Source organism: Cyrtonyx montezumae, unplaced genomic scaffold, assembly GCF_038088225.1.
Source record: "Cyrtonyx montezumae isolate F1298 unplaced genomic scaffold, pur_monq_1.0 scaffold_12, whole genome shotgun sequence".
NCBI lineage: Eukaryota > Metazoa > Chordata > Aves > Galliformes > Odontophoridae > Cyrtonyx > Cyrtonyx montezumae.
Window position 1 is genome coordinate 23334236 of NW_027071848.1, and position 21478 is coordinate 23355713.

At 38.2% G+C, this 21478-nt stretch overlaps 1 protein-coding gene across 3 annotated transcripts in view; it reads right to left on the reverse strand.

Annotated features, from left to right (window-relative positions):
* Window positions 1–513: 513 nt before the first annotated feature.
* Window positions 514–21478, reverse strand: part of RNASEH2B (ribonuclease H2 subunit B) — a 42531-nt gene continuing 21566 nt past the window's right edge. Inside the window, exons 6-11 of one of the 3 annotated variants that reach the window (XM_065730302.1) lie at window positions 17172–17236; window positions 16465–16570; window positions 12954–13032; window positions 11977–12019; window positions 7308–7388; window positions 514–1623 (exon numbers count right to left, since the gene is read on the reverse strand). In XM_065730302.1, coding sequence (XP_065586374.1) covers window positions 1591–1623; window positions 7308–7388; window positions 11977–12019; window positions 12954–13032; window positions 16465–16570; window positions 17172–17236 — 407 coding nt within the window. In that variant the 3' untranslated portion in view covers window positions 514–1590. Of the gene's footprint in view, window positions 1624–4732; window positions 5382–7307; window positions 7389–11976; window positions 12020–12953; window positions 13033–16464; window positions 16571–17171; window positions 17237–21478 lie in introns of those variants that run through there. The other 2 variants (XM_065730301.1, XM_065730303.1) reach the window with 2 other exon arrangements.

Sequence of the window (21478 nt, forward strand, 5' to 3'; positions counted from 1 at the left end):
ATGAGCATTCAGATTACATTTCCTTTTACAGCTGATGTCTAAAAGGGTCACAGTTCAATTCTTTCGTATTCTGAAACAAAGATGATCACAAATGCAGAAGAAAATTGAATACGCCAATGTCTCTTCATCTTTAAGATATCAAAATGTCCTAACAAAGTCTTCTGGATGTTCTTGTTTGACTTAAGTCAGGCAGAATTTGTGGGAGCAAAGCATCCCTTTATTTCTGATCTAGAGTGCCTCGAACACATTCAGGCTTTACAGAACACCTCGGTCACTTGCTGTAGGTATCACAGTGAGCTGGGTTCATAGTTAAAGCACACAGAAATAAACCTTCACGATGCTTAAAATCCTGTCTCCCATTGCTTTAAAAGTGCTATAGCAAACAATTAGATACCAAAGGTAGGTTGATCAAGTTATTTAAGTTAAAAACATCACTCTGCATCTGGCATGTCAGGAAGGCTCTCATTAGCGTCCACTTCCCTCATGTTTTACATGAACTCTGGTTGACATTTGGAAGTTCACTCCACAGAAGTTATCTTTTATACATTGAGAACAGTAGTATAACAAGGTCTCTTGTATTTTCTGTTCTTACCTAAAGGACTATATAGGTTTCAGTTTGGTTCTCAGTGTAAGATGTAACGTGTTGATTTCATCGTGTTTAGGTTTCGTCCCCCCAGGAAGAAAACAATAGAATGACAACGTCTCTATCAGCCCTTCTGAACACGTACCCTAGCTCAAGCCTTAGCACCTCAAGAATCAGACTGCTCACACAGGCAGAGCTATGTAACCTCTCCTGAATACCAGAACAAGGTAGGATAAAATCATTCAGATCAAGTTCAATACAATAACTCATGAAAAAAAAAAGTAAATGTCCATTAAAAATAAGAAGTTAACATTTTTCATTTTTGATGATTTTAAGCCTGAGCAAGTGGACTTCTAGACCAAAAAAGCATTTTGCTATGCAGCTTCAAAAATGTGAAATTATGGCCACTAAAATCATTTGCTCTGTTAGAAACAAATAGAAAAGGGAAAATTCACACAAAATCAAGCCATTGCACGAGGATGCTATTGGTCTGATCTTGCAAAATATGTAGGCAGGTGCTTAATTTTAAGCATGCGAGTCACTGTGCCAAGAGAGGCTTTATGGCAAACACTAATGCACAAATATTAGTTAGACCAGCTCTTCCACTTCAAGATAAGCATAGACATAAGTGCTTTGCTGGATATGGATCAGGATGCTCAGCACCTAACAGGACTTTAGGCGCTGGTCCAGCAAAGCACTTATCCACACGAACAGCACTGCTGACTTTAAGATCACTGTTCATGTGCTTAACATTAGGCATGCTTGTAAGTGCTTTCCTGGAAGGGCCCGATAGACCAATAGTGGATAAGCTATAAAATCTGAAGCACTGTATGTTTAACACACCGCATATTTAACAATGTTAATCTGCTGAGATTTGCTTTTTCTTGGAACAGGGCACGTCTAACTTCAAGCATTTATTTGCAGAAAGTGCGTTAAAAAAGCCTTTAAAAGCTGCTTTGAGATTATGGCAAGTTAAAATAATATTAGCCAGTCTCCTTACGCTCCTTTCATTTCTTCTTTGCATGTTTTTGTGCAGGCATCTAAAAAGAAAAGAAAAAAAAAAGCCCTAGGCATAAGCATTAATCCATTCAAATAAGCATCCATGCATTTACTTTCTCTCTAAAAGCCATGAAGTCAGATGCAATTAACACCTGAAAGAATCATCAACTCTCCTAAATTTCAGATCTGAATGTAAATTCTACCAACTGTGCCATCACTTTCACTGAAAAAAAAATAATCAAACCATCGTCCCTCCTACAAATAGAACTGATTTTATTACTCAAGGCTGAAAATGATGTGCAAGTCCAACCCTGATATATCCCCAAGTCAGCGCTTTATTTCCATATGAAGTTTTCCATGCCCACTGATGTCAGTCTGTTTGCAATGTGAAGTCTTAGAAGAGTGGGACTACAAGAGCCACTTAATCCAAAACCAACAACAATAAAAGCATCACAACTCATCAGATATTTACACGAGCGTTTAGAAACAGCACGCTAATTCTGAAAAAGAAATAAAGACAGACCACATTTCTGAATGGTGCTGGCATATTGTCTCGAGCTAAGCTAACCGAGCAAGAAATAGCAAAGCAGCACTTCATAATGACCTAGTGCTACTGCTGGCCAGTCATAAGAACTATATTTAAATCCTCGTTGTGGTAGGAAATATTGTTTTATGTATTTGGCACCACATATGTTCTTCGTAACTTCTTACAGCTACATGTTAAGGAAGTTTCAAAGTTACTAAACGTATTTCATTCTTTCCTAACGGGAAAAGAGTTTTGTTTTCACATGAAAGCTGTAATGGCTCTTGGAAATGGCTTGTGTTCTTCTGTCATGCACAAGTTTCTGCTCAAAGATGCAGTACTAATAAAATTACAGTTGTTGGAAGTTACATGATAGCAGTCAGCTGAAGCTGTGACAAACCAAAGCACAGAACATGCATGTATGGAAGAACTCTAGACTAGTTCTTACGTGCAGAGACCGATGTGAAAGGCACGTCTAGAGAGACAGAAAAAAGGAAAGCCCAGATCAGAAGTCCACAAAAGCCTTCCATCCATATCACAACCACTCTTCTGTCTTAAAATCTGACCGGAGAAATAGGGTTTTTAATTAGAAGAAACATTCTCAAATTGTTCAGTCAGTGAACAGTTTGACACATTTCCAAAATTATTAAAAAATAAAAAAATAGGAAGTAGCAGATTTATATGTCCAGAATAAGAAATGCTATCATCTATCTGTCCCAATTTACAGCTTGCTTCTTCTGTGAATCCCTCCCACTCATGTTTTTCCACTGGAATGTCCATCCCATGCTTGCTTCCTTTCTCAAAACTTTCCAATGCTGGGCATTGCCTTTCTGTTAAGAGATGCAGTTGCTTACTGTGCAAAGCTTCACCATTAACACAACAGTAAGCATCCACTGGTTCTTCTTTCATGGCGCTGACCTGCACCTTGACTAGTGTTCTTCAACAGGTTTCATCACTGGTGCGTCCCTTTTTCTACTGATACCAACTTGGAAGGCATTTTTCATTCTCGAAAGAAACTGCTAGACCTAAGCTGAATGCTTTTCAAAACCTACCCCTTCCAGTTCACAACTGCAGTTGCTCATTCTGGGCTCACCGAGTGCTCGTTCTTTCCAATTCATAGTAAGTAAACCCTCTGGATAAACAAACACATCTGCTTACAGGGTTTGTTTTCACTTCTGGTCCAGACAAGCAGGGTAGAAAAAAAGGCAGGATGGTAATTCCCATAGTTGCGCGTATCAACAGTTATCACACTGACACCTACTATTATTTTTTAAACTTATCTAATAGTTAAAACAGCAACTCTACTGACAGTGCTGCTGAAATTCTGCTAAAGACACCTGAAGAGCAAGGCAGTGCAGTGTAACAGGAATTTCTCTAAGCTTCCACATAATATCTGCCATTTTTGTGTGCGTCCCCTACCATTGCCTAGCCCATTACAATGGTTTAGAAAGCCTGCATGTATGAGTGGAATTTTATTATGTCTTGGGAGAATGATTCTAACAAATAAAAATTGAGACAGGGTCTGCACCTGAATCACACACTAGTGTTTGGATATATACTGAGTAATACTACAAAGTGTCTACCAGAAATAAGTAGTAGTAATGACTCTTCAGAATGTCTGAAAAGTGTTTATTTATTGTAAAGAATGTCCTTCTGGATCTAGATAATCTGCTTTGGACAAACCAGGACAATTAACTCTACACTTGTTCCTCGTTCAGTCCAGCTTCATTGGGAAGGCACTCACATTAGTGAGAAAGTACCTCTGCAATCAGAGATAATTCCACAGATTTGCCCAATTACAAGCTCAACTTTGAAAAAAAAGAAAAACTCACTGTTTTGAATGACACACAGATGGCAACAAATTGCAACTACAAAACAGCATACAATACACAGCGAAGTTTTAAGTTCACTTCTGTTTGGAGAAGACCACCGCAGAGCTCTTTAACCTAACAGACATCACTGTAGCACAAGGGTTGTAAAAGGCAAGTAGGTCCAAAGTGGGAAAATGGCAGCTACTAATCATGAAGAAAGTCACAGTTCCTCTGAAAATCCCTATTATCAAGGGATTCAAGTCGATTTTCTACTGAGTTGAAGTAGGAAAGAATGATGCTAAGATTGTCTGTGGCTCTAAAGCACTGTCGCTCAACCACAGTAATGGTGCAGCCCACAAATTGCTGGAGGAAACCAAGCCTCAGTGCTCTGGCAACATCTCTACAAATCCCAGCAACTCCATATTTTTTTCACACTCTGAATTATGAAAGTTTCAACACAGTAGAATAATACAGGAATTATTTGTGAAGAGGAAAGAATATATCCAAGAGTGAGTTTGTATGTTCAAAGTAACACTTCAACTTTGCACACGTAATGGTAAATCTTATCTAAGATACTCTACATTTTTAATTGAGCATCCAACACCACATTGTTTTCGTAAGGACCTAAACACCTCAGAGCTGAACAAAAAATAATTCTGTATTACTATGCGTTGAGAGATTTATCATTTAAGCCCAAAGCAATGTTGTAATTCTTTAAGGATTACAATTCATACACAGAAAAACACCAAAAGCCCACAAGAAATGTCTTGAAGCCTAACCCAACCCTTGAAACATACAGCAAATACAATAAACACATACTGTTACATAAAGCACTTTATTGCATTACATGGATGTTGAAATTTATCACAATTGTTTCCAGCATATTCAAAACTAAAATCCAAACATATCTTTGCCTTGATAAACTGGCACTAATGGCGATGCATACTTAAGATTCTCATCAACATAGAAATCTGATTATGCCACCCTATCTGGGTGTTAAACTAAGTAAAAACCTCCAGAGTGTTTCAAAAAAGAATGTTAAAAATCCTCTTTAACACTCATCACAGGAAAGGGCATGTCTCCAGGTCACAGTGGAGTGCAACACTAAACCTCTGTGGTGATCCCGACGGAGGCTGCCCCAGAGTATGAGTTAATATGGCTGCACTACATGGGACATGTACAGGCTGGGATTTTTCCCTGGTACTGAGAGAACAGCAGTCCCACAGATAACTCTGTCACACTCCACCACAGACACAGACATGTCTCAAATACACTAGTAAGAAAAGAACAAAACAAAACCAAGAGATAGCTTAATGTAAAAGTAACCACTCCATAAAAGCTTTTCAAAAACAAGTGTTCATTTTGATGCTTTAGGTTTGGAGCTAAAAAAAGAAGAAATGGATTTCATTCCACTCTTATCAACTTTGGCCAGAGCCTTCTGAGCTGCAGACATCTTGTTGTTTGTCTGTGAGTGAAATGAGGAATAGAACAAGTTAAAAAGCATGTCCATTGGAGGAGAGTATAAGGCACAAACTCCTAAATACACAAGTCAAGTAAGAAGGTGAACTACCTTTTTAGTACACAGCAGTAAGGATAATGTTATGCAGGCTTTGAATTGTAGGGAGAAAAAACCTCACAAAACAAATTTGAGATTATTCAATCAGAAAAATACCTGTCATAAACTGCTTAAGCTCAGACAAAGACAGAATCAATTACAAGGAAAAGGAGGCAAAACATCTTTCCTTTCTGCAGAATATATCCCAACTCAAACGTTTACTTTTGGATAATCCCTGAGTGTACATTAAGAGGAATAATGCATGCAATATAACAGATGCATACTGTACCCTCCGACTCAATCTCATGATTACGCTGTCAGCAGGCTGAATTACAGCCCTGCATTACTGATGATGAATAATTCACACTGATTTATTATCAAATTCTTTATGTGCAGAGAAATAAAGAGAAAAGAAATGGAAGGACTGAGAATGAAAAAGGTAACCAACATTTGCAAAGCACTTTGAGGCCATTGGGACAACTTCCCAGACTTCTTCACCTAAAACACATTTTATGAGGCACTTTTTTTTTTTCCCTTAAACAGAGCTGACCTCTTTTTCTTTCTTACATTTTAAAATGTTATGTTTTAAATCTCTAGGCGTTTCCCCTATTGAGAAAACTTTGCTCTGACCTTTCTTTATGATACTTCTCAGACTGCAGGACAGCATAATTACACTACCTGGGATCAGCTAGAGGGTTATGGACAAGACAGAGAGATGTAACTACAGCATGAACTGTACAAACATAAACACTGCTTAAATAAAGAATATTATATATATGGAACTATTTTTCTTTCCCAGAATCTCTCATCAATGTGTTTCACTATTTTAAGCATGAATTGTATGTAGCATTAAAAGGAACTCTCTCTCCTCAGTCTACCTTTATGCTCAGGTTCAAAACCAACGAGTAGATAACAGGCAAAGGGGAAAACATGCAGATTTTACACCAGTTATCATCTCCACTTAGGGGTCAATCCTCTCACTTCAAAACTAGCGTATGCCCCAAATATGAAAAAAATTGAAGAGGTGCTGGGAGAGGAAGGGATTTATCCATTACTAGCTTTTTTAATTTGCAGAAGGATGAAGAGTAGTCAGCCTTAGCCTCAAGGTCACAAGACCAGCACAGAGAGCCCTTTTAGCTCCCAATGAACTGCAGAAGGAATCATTTTCTTTCAAGCTACAAGAAAATACCCAGTGCAAGCCTCACAGGCTTGCCAAACAGAGACAATCTATTTTTCACATCCATGTTGCTCTCCTAGGAATAGCATAGTGGCAAGCAACACTGGACTCAGATTTGAATTGGCCTCCAAACTTGTGCTGGAGCTGGCAGACAGTAAGCTAAGTGTTGATTTAACTGTGCTAAATTGACATAAATAAGTGCACAAGCAATACTTCTACGTAAAAATACAGCCCCTCTTCACAAGCCATGGAATTTAAGTGCCATCTTTGCCTCTTTTTCAAGCAACTGAAATATAATAGTTGCAATCACTATGGCATAAGAATTATCATGTACTGATCTCAAAGAGCTTTGCAAACACCAGCTAAGCATCTTAACACATGTCAAAGTCTGAGAGTTTCACTGGAATGTTCACTGATAAGATACAGTCAATCAGTAATAGTTTAGAAGAGTTCAGAATGGAACATGAAGACCATCAAAGTCAAATTACACCTGAAAGTTGATGGTGATGATACACCTGCAGACATCTGCTGTCAGGCTTTTTTTTCCCCTTTCTTTTTTCTTTTAATGTGTTTTGGAGAAGAGAAAAAGGGCCTCTGTCCTAATACTGAGTTTTAAGCTATGCTTTAACAAAACATGCATGAGTGCAAGGCTTACTTACCTTCTTATTTTTCAGATTACTGCTGTTAAACTTAGTATAGTCTTCTTCTGCTTCCACAGGGACATCTGATAACTTCCTTTTCTGAAATGTTAGAGTGATGAAGTTGCCCTGTCAACCACTTTTACGATGTACACACATTGAAGTTACAAAGCTTTGGCTTTGTAACGTAACCATAGCACCAAAACAGGATTGGCAATGAACTGAGGAATCTGCAGTAAAAGCTGAAGATTTCTTTTTGTAATCATCATCTTTACATACATACAGTCTCTACAGTATTCAGAAGAGCTCATTCAATGTCATAAGTAGTAGTATTTCTTCCCAGCCTCAGAAGAATGACTTACAGAAATGACTTTAATCCAGTTTCTAATTTCCATGATTTTATCTGTGGTGTCAGAGTCTAAATATTTAGAGAACCTTTATGGAGCAGCTGTTGGAAGTCTAACAGCTCGGGATCCCAGACTCTGGTCTCGTCAATCTCACAGAATTGTGGAGGACCAGCTACTCCAGTCAGTATTATTGCCATCTGCCAGCACAGGTGGATCACCATCTAGTCTGTTATCTGCTGGTGCACAGTGTCTAGAATTAACTAGTTCTTACAGTTTGACAAAAATGAAACAGTGAAATAGTTTTGCTGACCATTTCATCGCTTGAATCCAGCAGTATATGGAGAAATTTGACTCTGTACGTGTTGGGTGCTTTCTAGCTTCAGAAATAATAGGAGTTAAGGGTTCTCAGAACTTCACAAGATCAGACTGTAAGAATGAATATTTCTTTCCACAAACTGTAAGCATGTGTTTAGTTTAAAGGTGAAAACTTCCTGGTACGCTTCCAAAAGGGGAAAGTATATAGAATTTTACAACACTGTATTTTTATTATTATTATATATCTGATATTACTACCCTGTCCTTAATATCCTGTGAAATGTAAGTTGTGGCCTTGCTAGTTTCTGTGCCAAGGAGAGTGATTTTGCAAGCAACTTGGATGGTAGGGTACCATTTTAAGATCCTGTTTTATTCATTTTGTTTACAGAGCTTGTGATCCCCACTCCCCACCCCTGCTTTCACTCTTTCTCTGGCACTGAAACCTGGTCTGCAGCTTAGATTTCTCAGCTCTTAGAACCAAATCCATCAGCAGCCTACTCTTTCAGCTTCAGTGGTATCTGGATCAGACTCTCTTGGGAGGCTGTTTACTGAGCTGTGATACATTTTCAAATGACAAACTAATGAATGATGACTATTCTCCTTGTTTTGGAATGTGATAAACGAATTTTTAAAACTTACAATAAAATGTTTGCATTTCAACAAAGCATTTGCACTTCAGCTGTAGTAGAACATACACAGCCTTTGTTAGCTGTCTTATCATCAGCCAATGGCCAGACTCCCCGTGCTGACAAACTGGACAGTGTGAAGATTACAACACAAGTTCAGCGGCGTACAGTTGATACAGATAACAAATAATTTTGACTTATTCATTAAATCACAATGTCCAGACTGCATCCAGCTTACTTTGGTACTAAAAGAGACAGAATGTGTCATAGCTTTCCTGTCAAGCACTGTCTACATTTCTCCTTCCTTACTAATTTATTTTAAAATCACTCCTAAATATTCAATTACTTTACTATACTAGGAAATACAAGTTATACTCTACTTTATTTGCAGTAATCGTATACTATGACTGCCAAGTCACCTTGCCCTCATAAGAAGAAATTTCAATGCAAGTTAAAAACGGTCTAAAATGCACTTAACATTTCAGTGTACAACTCAAACTCCTCTGAGGTTGTGAGATAAAGGAGAATCTTAAGCTCTGAAGTTGCACATCCTGCTCAGAGCTCTGGAAATAAATGGGATTCTCAGCAAGATTTCACTGTCCAGCAACTAAATAGTTCTAAGCCTCGTTTCCTCTGTAGCACAACTGCTGGAATAAAAGTTTTTAAAAATAGATTCTAAGAAATATCCCAATGGTATAAAAGCGATTCATACGGAATATGTAATGCACATCGCATGCAGTTTAATATAGTTGTTGTAACATGCTTATACAGCTAATGAATATCAGTTGGCTCACGATGTGTGCTTAGTATTTCTTACAACGTGCAAAGATAATTCTTAATAGAATCAAAGGGCCAAGTAACTGTGCAGCCAGAACAACTGTCCAACCACATGGAAATAACTTACATCCACAGATACACATTGGAGAACAAATGCTATTAATAACAGTAGGGCCCAATTATTCCTACATGTGCTAGCTGACATACTGCTTAACAAAACAGTCACTGAACTAGCCAGAAGTGAAGTTATTTTAGACTTCGTTTCGGTAAGTAGCAGGGACTTTGCAGGAAGGTCACTGTAGTAAGAAATCTAGTTTCAGTATATACAGAGTGCCTCAGTTTAAATTAAATGACAAAGAAACTCAAAAGTGGGGCTCTGGATTCCAGAAGGGCAAGCTGTGCAAATCATTTGTGCTATTTCTCAAAGCCAAAGCCTTGATATGTGAGGAAGACATTTTGAATGCAAAAGAAAAAAGATGAAGTGATTTTGGATGTTCTACCTCAGTGATAAATCTTGAAGAAAAGAGCTTCTCAGACTAAACTAGATGAATGTTGCCCCTACAAACACTTGTACAGATGCACATGTTTCCCAACCCTCCTCAAATTAAAAGATATTAGGAGTAAGCAAAAATCTACAATGAATTGGATAAAAAACAAACAGAAAAAAACATATTTGTTTTAGGGTCAGGTAATACAGGGATAAAGTGAGAACTGCCAAAAAACCAAGCTGAGTTAGACCTTGGAAAGGAAATTAAAACAAACAGTAAAAGGTGCTTTAGCCACAGAAGCAAAAATGGAATAAAAAAAGCATGGCTGCTACACATGAACAGATACTAAGGCTAATCTATGCCTAGCCCTAAAATAGATTCAATCTTTTGCCTCAATAAATTATTTCCAATAAAGTTGAAATGGTTAAACATGGTCAGAAAAAAGAAATCTCTCTGCTCAAGACTGAAGTAAAACTCAATACACTGACAGTGATGGGAGAATGCTTCAGAAATCACAAGTCCAGAAGCAAACCCTGGCAACTGTTCTACTAGATAGGGACCATATTCTTCCCTATGGCAAAACACCCATTATATGTTGAGAGAAGGAAAGAAGTGATAGTAGTTCTCAGCAGTACAGAAGAACGGAAAAGGGGAAAAAGCTAAAGAATGAAGAATAATTAAGGACATAGACTAAGTGGAAATTAAACGTGGATAATGCCTACTGACATGGCTTTCTTTTCCCCACAAAGATAATACATTTTCTGACAACAGTAAATGTAGAGATTGCCAGAGGATTTGATATGGAGCCACTAACGTAGCTGAAATTAGATATAGAATGAAGATTATGTAAGAGTTTTAATGTAAGAAACTGTGTGAAACAAAGGCAAGTAATGCAGAGAGGGATGCCACAGGGATTGACAGATATTACCAACGGAGTGCCACATACAATATATACTCAAAATCGTCACTGTTAATTAAAGATACAAGTAAGCTAACACTGAATGTACACCACTGAGTACCATTATGGCTACCTAAAGAGCTTGCTACACTATGAAGGAAAAGCCAAAGAACCTTCCAGACTTGAAGAATTGTAAATGGATGAAATGTATTTGTTCAGAAGCACAAGGTCATGTACATACCAGCTGGCTGCATGAATTTCAGGTATAAACCGAATGCTGATCCACTAACAGCTGCAGTGGAGAAAAAAAGACCTGCACCTCTTAACTGTTTACAGCATAACTATCTTCCACATCACACAGTAAGAGTGGTAAATGGGATTCTAAGATATAATGAGATACAGTTAAGACCAGAAAGAATTAATGCCACTGTATTGTACTGATAAAAATGTTATCATGAAAAATTATATGATTCTGGTCACCTGTCTTCAAGCACTTTTGGAACAGGTGCAAAGAAATGTTACTACAATTATGAGAAAATGGAGAACCCATCTTCCGCAATCAAGCCTGGATTCACAAAACAAGAAGAGAAAGGATATGTGCTTTCCCTTTACACACAGAGAGAACTAATGGTTAGGGAAAAGAGCCATTTCAATGAAAAAAAACCCACAACAATAATGTTAGCACAAAACCACAGGGGAATAAATTGGCTATGAATAAATTCAAGGTGGAATTTACAGGAAGGTTTCTGAGCATCAGAGGAATGAGGTTATAGAACAGAATTCCAAGAGAAGTAATGGAAATAAAAATCCTAATGAGTCTTACAGTGGAGAACGGTCAGCGTATGAGAGATTATCCAACATGGTTGTCTGGGAATCTGTGACCCAGGAGGTCCTTTCAGGGTCCTCATAAATTACATACAAAAGAAAACCTATGAAGTCATATTGTCCCATCAACCTCAATAAAACTAAATGAGCAAAACACATAAGGAAAGACTGCTGACCAAAACCATAAAATAAGTCTCTCCCTTTTCTCCTCCACCCCCTTTTTAAGTAGGAAAACCAACCAAAATACTGCTTAACATAAAAGTACACGGTAATGTTCTTGTGTTATTTCAGACTGGGTTTTTACAAGGCCAATTTACTTTTCATACTGTATTGTACCCAGTGCTTGACTTAGTCCAGTTTTAATAACAATTCAGAGAGATTGACATACTGTGTCTGTCAGTATCTTTCTCTTACCTTCAATGGTGGCTCTGGTGCTGGGATTGTATGTTCTGGAAGTCTGTAGAACAAAAAGAGTTCACATTATAAATTTAGACAGCTGGATGGCACAACCTGAAGTTTAACTCCTCCCCAACAGAGGCAGCTTTGTGTGTCAGTTGCTCACACATGGCACATGTTTACAAAAAAAACCTCTGTGTTTCTCACTTAGGCAAAACAGAGTCAGAAATATGGTTTCTAACTGAGCAGCCAAAACAGGAGAACCCCACCTTACCTTGGAAAACTTGGCTTTTTTAGTAAGACATATCATAAAGCACATAACACAGTAACAGCACTAACACATAACAACAATTAAGTTGTTAAGATGTGGGGCTTCTGAGGTATAAACTGCACTTTTCTGTAGGCCACAATAACAGAATGCAGTAAACAGGTATGAACGGAGGGGAAAATCAGAGTCCCAGAGATGCTCCAAGCAAACTGCTGATGATTGAGTACACCAATATGAGGACACTGACTCATCTGATAGATAAGTATAGATAAGAAGTATAAATTAGCACAGGTTAGATATGTGAACTCAAAACCCAACAGCACGGAATGATTAGGGAAAAGGAAAGAGCACTGGGATGAGGACTGTATTCAAGGCAGCGTTTCTCATGCTTCACAACTACGGACAAAGTGCTTTAAGTCTTTGGATTTCCTTTTATTCTCTATTAGAACTGCATGAATTGCTTGAGCTTTTGAGATGCAAGTGGGAAAACAGATGTAGGAGATACAGATATTATCACACCTTTCCTCCAGCCCACATCCTTAGTATTGCAGAAGGTCACAATGTACATCTGAAAATATCACATTTAAACAGAATCACAGATTTGTAGGGGTTGGATTGTGTTATTCACCATAACTTTCATGACCATATATAAATATACATTAGAAATGACCAAAAGGACATTAATGCATGCAGCACATGACTAGCAGCTAGCTGGAACAATGCTTACCCTAGGTATTTTGACAGCTCCTTACTCAGCTCTTCAGTAATATATTCTGATATTAACCCATGGGCATACCGTACATAGTCTTCAGCAACAGGGCAGAGAAAGGGAGAAAAAAAAAATAACATTCACATTAGATAGTCATGCTGCCTTAGTCATGATGTATGCACTACCATAAATCATAAGGTTGAACTAATACTAAGAGACTTCTAATGGATACAGTGTGATGGGTCTCTGTGTTGAGTAGTTTATGTTACATGACACTTGTAGGTTTATTTAAAAAGTAAAAACTTACTACACTCACTTTGTCAGCACATGTTATTAATATCTGCTGTATGTACTTTACAAAAACCGTTCACTTTCTGAGAATACTAGATATCATGTATTTTTCCAAAGAAATTAAATTTTAAAAACCTGCAAAAGTAAAAAGCTGACTCAACAGAACATGCAATCATTAATTTTAAAGCATCTGGATCTTACAATTATTTGGCAAGTGCTTCAGAACTGAAGTACATTTTCTGGCTTCAACTGAAAACAATTAGATGAGACAATGAGTCTATTTCAAAGTCTTGTACTTAATTTCAATACTTTATGGAAAATGCCAAGGCCTATCTAAACATCACTGGCAAGACAGGATAATTATCTGTGGAAATAAGAACTACTAGAAGCTATTCTCAGTACAGGGCACTCCCACTATAAATGTCTTTCTGAGAGAAAGGAAAAAAAAGAGGTGACTCTTTTATAACATGAAGTTCTGAAGTAGATCTTTTCCAGTCACGTCCTACACTAGCACTGACTGATCATGGGCTGGATCTTTTAAACTTGCTGTTGTTGAGGCTCCTAGGGAGTAACTTTATCCTCACACAGGAAGCATTTGCCAGAGAGATATTAAGCTAAAATCTCACCTCTGAATTCCACCTACAACAGGCCAGTTCGATCTGCTCGTATGATGACACACTTAAGAGAGTTCAGAAGCACATGGTAAACTTGCCTCAGGGTGGTAAAGAACTATTTTTAAGGTGTCAGAGATGGTTTCCTTTTTATTTTTTAATCTAAAAAGACCAGTGCAAATTGGCACTGAAGCTGAGGGAGTTAACAAACTGACATCAGCATATGCATTTCAATCAGACTGTCATCAAATTCACAGAATCTTCTGTCTTCACTTCACCTTCCTCCACTGTCTCGATTCATCAAGTCTTAGTCACTTCCCTAGGTTTTCTTCAGGGTCAAGAGAGAAGAGGAAACAATTCCAATCCAAGACAACTTCACCTCTGCATTTAATATGCCCGATTTATCTCCTAAGACAATAATTCCCACCATTTCACTCTTAGCACTGTCACCCTGAATGGCAAGGGCAAATCAACTAACTATTATAACCAAACAGAAAATAGAAAACAGATTTCTGCCTTGAAGGAATCTTCACTGGCTTCCTTTAGAATAGAATGGCTTGGGTTGACTTGTGCCACAGCCAGCTGCCAACTGCAAGATCAAGTAATAGATCAGATTCTGTGATTGTCTGATCAGGTTGCCCGGCGCCCCATCCAGCCTGCCCTTGAATACCAACAGGAATGGGGAACCCACAACTTCTCTGGGTAATTGGTTCCAACACCTCACTACCCTCTTCACCCTGACATCTAACCAAAATCTTAGTTTAAAACCATTCTCCCTTGCCTTGTCACTGTCTACCCATTTAAAAAGTTGACTTCCTTCCTGTTTATAGTCTCCCATTAAATAAAGGAACACCATAAACAAATCTCCCCACAACCTGCTCTTCTTCAGACTGAAGCACAGCTCCTTCAGCATGTCTTTATTGGACCGTGCTCCAGCCCTCTGACCATCTTAGTGGCCCTCCTCTGACCACACTCCAACAGCTCCACATCCTTCCTGTACTGAGGGCCCCAGACTTGGATGCAATACTCCAGATGGGGCCTCATGAGGGCAGAGTGGAGAGCAACAATTACTTCCCTCACCATGCTGGCCACCCCTCTTCTGATACAGCCCAGGATATTGTTGGCCTTCTGAGGTGCAAGTGCACACTGCTGGATCACATTAAATTCCTCATCTACGTTACACCTCTGAATCATTTGCAGCAGGGCTTCTCTCAAGGAGCTCCTTCTCCCAGTCTGTATATACATATCTGGGACTACCCAAACCAAGTGAAAAACTGTGTACTTTGCTTTTATGGGCCCACTTTTTCAGTTTATCAAGGCCTCTGGATGCCCCTTCCTTCTGTTGTATCAACTGCACCACTCAGCTAGGTGTCATCAGCTAATTAGCAGAAGGCACGCTTGATCCCAATTACTGTTTGCCTCCCAGGTACTGTTCTCAGGTCTTGCTCATTGTTAACCCATTAAACACCAGAAATATTTATGCACCCCCCCCCCTTCTTTGTCTTTTGTGGAAAAAAAACAGTGCAAATTGCAAATTAGCTATTTGATTACAAATTTCAGAGATAAAGTATTAGGCATAGTCAAGATGGCCACTGTCAGGACAGGACAACATTCCATTTCATTAATGTAGAGGTAGGGAAAAAGAATAAAAAGCTACTGTAAAGTTGAAGTAGATTACAAGTTTTGCAGCTTTGCCTCTTGACAAGCCATATATTACTATCTCTGTTCTATAAAACTGTCTAGCTGCCTCTTAAATCTCATTTATGCTGTTCTCTTTGATATCATTATTTGGTAACTCCTTTTTCACTTTGTCAGCAAATTGCTTTGTTTTTCCTTATTTTTCAATGGCATGCAGACTTCTGACTGCCTTAGTAGTAATCAGAAACAATTTGCTTTTGTCCAGTTTGTTCTGAACCCTTTTTTAATTTTCATTAACTTTCAAAGAATTTATTTCCCGGGGACCATTTTTAGGTTTATCTATTTCATCTCCAAGTGACATTCAGCACACAGTCTTCCCTAGCAAAAAGGTGACTAGAAACAAACAGGATCACTTCAGGCTTTCTGGTACCATCACAGTCACTTCCAGAGATAGTTAATACATATAATACTGAAGTTTTTGCCCTAAGTAAGTGCAAACATGTATTCTACACCTAAAGTTTCCTCTATGACTGTGTCTTCCTACGATCCCTTCCCTTAAGGACAATCCCATCAACACAACAGTATTTGCATGCTAATAAAAATAGTCTTTTCTACTACAGAGCCTCTCATTGTGTGCATACTCATATATATTAAATGCATGTGCCCTATTACACAAGATGGTCTCAGTTCAGTAAAACACTTCAGCATATATTTCAATGAGAAAACAACTTGTCTGAAAGCTAAGAAGCCATAAGTATCCCAGCTGAGACCTCCTGCATAAAGCAATGGCCCTGATGAAGATAGCAACTCAGAAAAGCCAGGAAACTCGGTCACAACAGGTCTGAATTTTTCTGTGTATAGAATACATTCACTGCAGAGGCCACTTTCAGTACGTTTCAGATGCTAACTGTTTTAACTGCAGGCATGTTACTTCACAAAAAACGAATTCATTACAGCGCTTAAATGGATGCTTTTCTTACTTTTCTTACCTTCTTCAGCATCTGTGATTTGTTTACTACTGACAAACGTAGCTGCATATATCCTTTCGCCTACACATATATTGTTGCTTTTAAGTGCTTTCACTGTTTGATGGACCTGCAGGAAACCACAGAATGAAATGTCTGTATCAGTGTTGTTATGCACAAGTTAATGCAGTGACAAACCTCTTGTAATTTTGTTTCAAGCACATAAAACACTCAAGTTATGGACTGTGGTGAAATTTAATATACATTTGTAATGACTAGCATATGAGCTCAAAAACGCAAAGAAGCTAGCACGTTTTTGAACATGCTGCCCTGGTAACACAGCACCAATTTTGCAGCACCCTAACAAGAGCAGAGCTATTCAGAGGTAACAGTCACCATTATACAGGTGAGAAATATACCTGCTTAGGAGAACAGACAAACCCTGAGCTCAGGTGGACTGCAAAGGGAGTACTGATGGAAATCAAAGATAAAGGACATCACAGGGCACTGATATACCATATCTAACACAGAGCACTGTCAGATAAAGACATTTTTAACAACACAAACAGGTGCTGTTCAAACACAAAACCTCAGGCATTCCCTGCAAAGTTCATTTCCCCCAGATTCAACTGAGGGATGCCACAAGGCTCAAAACACAGATATCAACAGGCTAATATGCATTTACAATTTAAACATAAAGCAATTTTGAAAGTAAGAGAGAAACACAATACCTTTTTTTTTAACCACCTCAATGTCTTCTCTTGGCTGTACTTGTGAAATTTCTGACTGCCAATCTCTGAGATAAAACCAAATAAGGGGAAGAAAGTCACGACTGGCTTGGTTTGCATTTTCAATACACTTAAAAACTTCAGAGTTGTAGACAGAGTATGGAAGTTAATTTTCAACTCGCACATGTTTGGTATCAGGGCAAAAAGTTTCAAAAATATTGGAAACAAGGAAAAATAAACAGACTGAACTGATATGAGTCTGAACAACTTAACAATCCTTCATTAGGCTCTAATCCAGCAAAGTACATATTTTATTTATATATCTGTAATCTAGAGCTGCCTGAATTCAGTAAGACTTTTGGCAAATAGCAAAGGCTTGAGAAATCTTCATTGCCCTGTGTCACCAGAATGGTCTTTTAATTGCAGTTTGAAACATAAAACATTGCTTCCATGACTGCTTTAAAAAAAGAAAAAAAGAAAAAACAACAATAAAAAAACAATCCCACAAGACCACACCAAAACCCAGCACATAGCATCTAAAACCCGCAGTTTCTGAATTCCAGCACTGAGTAGGGGGTCAGGAGAGAGGGTTGGTTTGAAAGATAAACTACCTGCCCTTTCAATAATCCCTTTTCCTATCATTTCCCTCTCCACTTGCTTCACAAGGCAACTCCAGCAGAAGTTTTACCTCTATTCCCTTCTTACACAGCGTAATATAGTGTCAGAAGAAAACAGAATTAAAATAGTGAAGCACACTCCTAGTGGGAGGAAGTACAAGATTCATTTTTGATTTATTGAGCAACATAAATTAACTCAATGACGTAAGAATTTCAGAAACTGTTTCCCATGTGACAACTAGGGCACCAAGAACATCTCACTATTCACATGAGATCAGTCACCTGGAGATATGTGAATTCAGGGTTCTGAGGCAAAGGAGAGAGAAAATTACATAGGGCTGATAGAAATTTTAGGATAAAAATTATTATTAATTCACAGAGCTACAGTTTAGATATGGAACAGAATGCCTAATCAGATTACACAGGAGATTTCAGAGCCCGCGATGTTTGAAGCTTGTTCTTTAGCAGGTATTTCAATAACTTTTAATCTCCTGTATACCATTCCCATAAATGCATACATCTGTTTCATGTCATTTACTGACTCGCTATCGTATTCCAACACTTGGTTCATGGAGTTTCTTTTTCCCCTTGCAAACAACAACATGCTATTTATGATTGTTTCAGCATTTCCTTCTTTGGGGTTTATCTTGGCTCTTTCAAACTGCATACTAATATCTAACTATTATGTACTCTTTATGTATGCATGGTAGGGGGTACAGAGAGGTCAGAGAAAGCTGTCTTCAAGATAAAGCTAACCAAAAAAAAAAAAGTAAACCAAAAACTTTTCCAAGTAAAAAGGAAAAAAAAAAAGGCTAGTTTGCTTAATGAAGTTGATGAGTTGCAGGTAAAATAATTAGGTGTGACACTGTTGGCTGCACTGACTTGCAAGGTCTGAAAGAGAAGCAGAAAATGGGGGAGACACTCTGGATTCTTGAACCTGCTTCTCAAAATGCTAACGTGGTTTGGGTCCAAGTACAGTGAGTACAATTCATGGATTCCTCTCTTATCTGCGAAAGTTCGAGGAAGGGACATCCTCCTGCCACCATCCCCCAACCCATGCTGAAAAGTAATTCTAGTCTGGGTTCCCAGGCAGACTCCCCCACAACAGTATGATTCAGAGTGACTCAGTTAGGGAAAGGAAACGTAGAACTGTGAAGCCATTTCCATTAAAACATGTGAAAAATAATTATGCTGAATCCTTCAGAGATCACTTTGTTTGAAAATATTTTGTGTGCTTGACAGTTTTGACTATTAAACTCTAGAAACTGACAATATCTGAGACCTCTGAAGAATTAAAGTGAGTTATGAAAGTCACAAACTGCTGACAAAAGGATTCAATATTGGAACGTGGATTTAACACGTGATGCACATTTGATATTGGTGAGAGTTAGCGACTATGTTTGATAATATGAATATATACTGGAAAGCTTTTTTTTTCCCCTAATGTGTCTGGTGCCTATAAAACTGGTCTGAGACATCTGGAAAGATTGGGTTTGAGAAATACAGATGGAATATAAGTGATTCTACAATTAAATAATATGTTCAGCGATCGGGTAATCGCTATGTAGACTTGGAAGTTTCCCCGATGTATTGTTGAGCAAACTGCCTAAAGCACATTTTAACATCCATTTTCTCAGTGTTTTCCATAACTCAGAAACTCTTACGGCCTCTTTTTCCCACCTTCTGGGAATACAAGCTTGGCAATATTACTTAGTTATTCTAATCAGGTAAGTTTTCTTGGCTCTTCATATTAATCACATCAGACAAGATCACCGTGCAGTTTTTGCCTTGCAAAATGAAACAAAGAGCAACACTTTGGCACTGGAGTGCATAACCTTTCCTTAAACCTTCTCTATCGTATACTTTATCCAATCTTTGAACTCATTAGCAAACCACCTGCCCCACCCAGACTTAGTGAGCTGTAACACACACTTTCCCCAACTACTGAAGCAGGTAAATGGGAATTTAATCCAGCAAAATGAATTTTCAGTGCCCTTCAACAGCGAGGCCAGGGAAGGTGGACTTTCTACTAACTCAGTAAGTGTAAACTGTGAGTGCTCTAGGGTAAGAATTTGTTATACAGATGTTAAAAGCCTTCAGATTAAACTGAAAGTCAAATAATTATGTTGTTGGCTTCTGCCAAACAGAACAGAGTCGCAGTAGACTGAACACGACAGATACTTCTTGCCCTAAAGCCCTGCTTCTTAAAAGAGAAAGGGTATGTCATGGACAAGTCTTAGCACTGGAAAAGAGACTATTAGTCATAATATTGGTATTTTTTACAAGCAATAAAAAGGATGTGAAAATGAAACACATAGAGGGAGATTGCACAGAAAGGTGACCTTGCAAATGACAAATGGGCAAGCCCTAATGTGTCTGTTGCTTAACCACAGGTTTAGTGTACTAAGAAAGTAAAGGCATTCTAAGAACAAGCCCCAGTGTTGCTACTTTCAACCCAACATGATCCTAAACGAAGCAGTAGGAACACGTCCAGAGAAATCCAAGATTCTCACATACAGCCACCACGTGCACGAGTGCACAGCACTAACATCAGCAGCAATTTCTTCATTATGTTTCAAAACAAATTAAAAAAAAAAAAACAACCCAACAAGCTAACAATAGTAAGTGAATGTAATTTCTTTAACAGTTAATAGCATTTGTTGGCAAAACGATCCAAACTTTCTAGAGTACATAATAAATCCAAAAAAGCGAAAAATTAAAAACCAAAAACAAGCAGTAAAGCTTTTTCACTACTATATATGCTACCAATATAATTTAATCAATCTCTGGTGGATCATGACTGGAAATATGATTTCAGATAGAAAGGTTAGACTAACACATAAGATCTTGTCTGTGGCAAATACTTTACACTTATATAATATTATATAAGTGTAAAAACACTTATAATATACTTATATTCTTTTGCTGTTAAAAAGAAAACAATTTCTGACCAAAGACAGTACAGCTGTTCAGAGGAAGTGGCCTTTCAGAAAAATAATCTCACCTTGCCCTGTATTCCTATTCAGAGCTCTAGTCTGACAGCATTTTTCACCTTCTCAGACATGTGGGCAGAATCTTAGTATCCTCTCTCTCACTCACAGCTCCTTAGCCAGCATTAGACAAGCTGTAGGGGACAGAAACTGCCTAGAAGTTTAACGTTATGCTATTGGAAGCATTTATCGCTCCGTGGGAAGGCAAAAGAGGTTTTGTAGTTCAGATAAACGTGTGTTAAGGAAGCCTTCCCAAAAATCACAACTCACCCCAGGAAAAAAAGTTGCCTGCTCCCACTGATACCAAACGTGACTTACTGCTCTTCTAAGTTTCTCTTGAAAAACCAGGACAGCACATAATTGCAGCTACCTCAGTCCCAGCAAAAGGTAGTATCTGTCTCACTGCCTGCATTTTCTGCTGTCTTGTCATCATTTTCAATGGAAACCTATCCTGACTCAAAGTTCAAATTGATTCTTTTTGAGTAAGAGCTCCACATAAACTGCATATATACCACATCATACAGGAAATACTTAAAACTTGTGCATCTGAATCCTTCAGGAAAAGCTCACAGCCACACTGATGTTCCAGTGCAGCAATAAAAAGGTCTGGCATTTTACTTGTTAGCAGGAGACAATAATACATAGGAAGCCAGTTCTGATTAGTTTCTCACTTCTATGTCACTTTGCAGGAACTGCACAACTG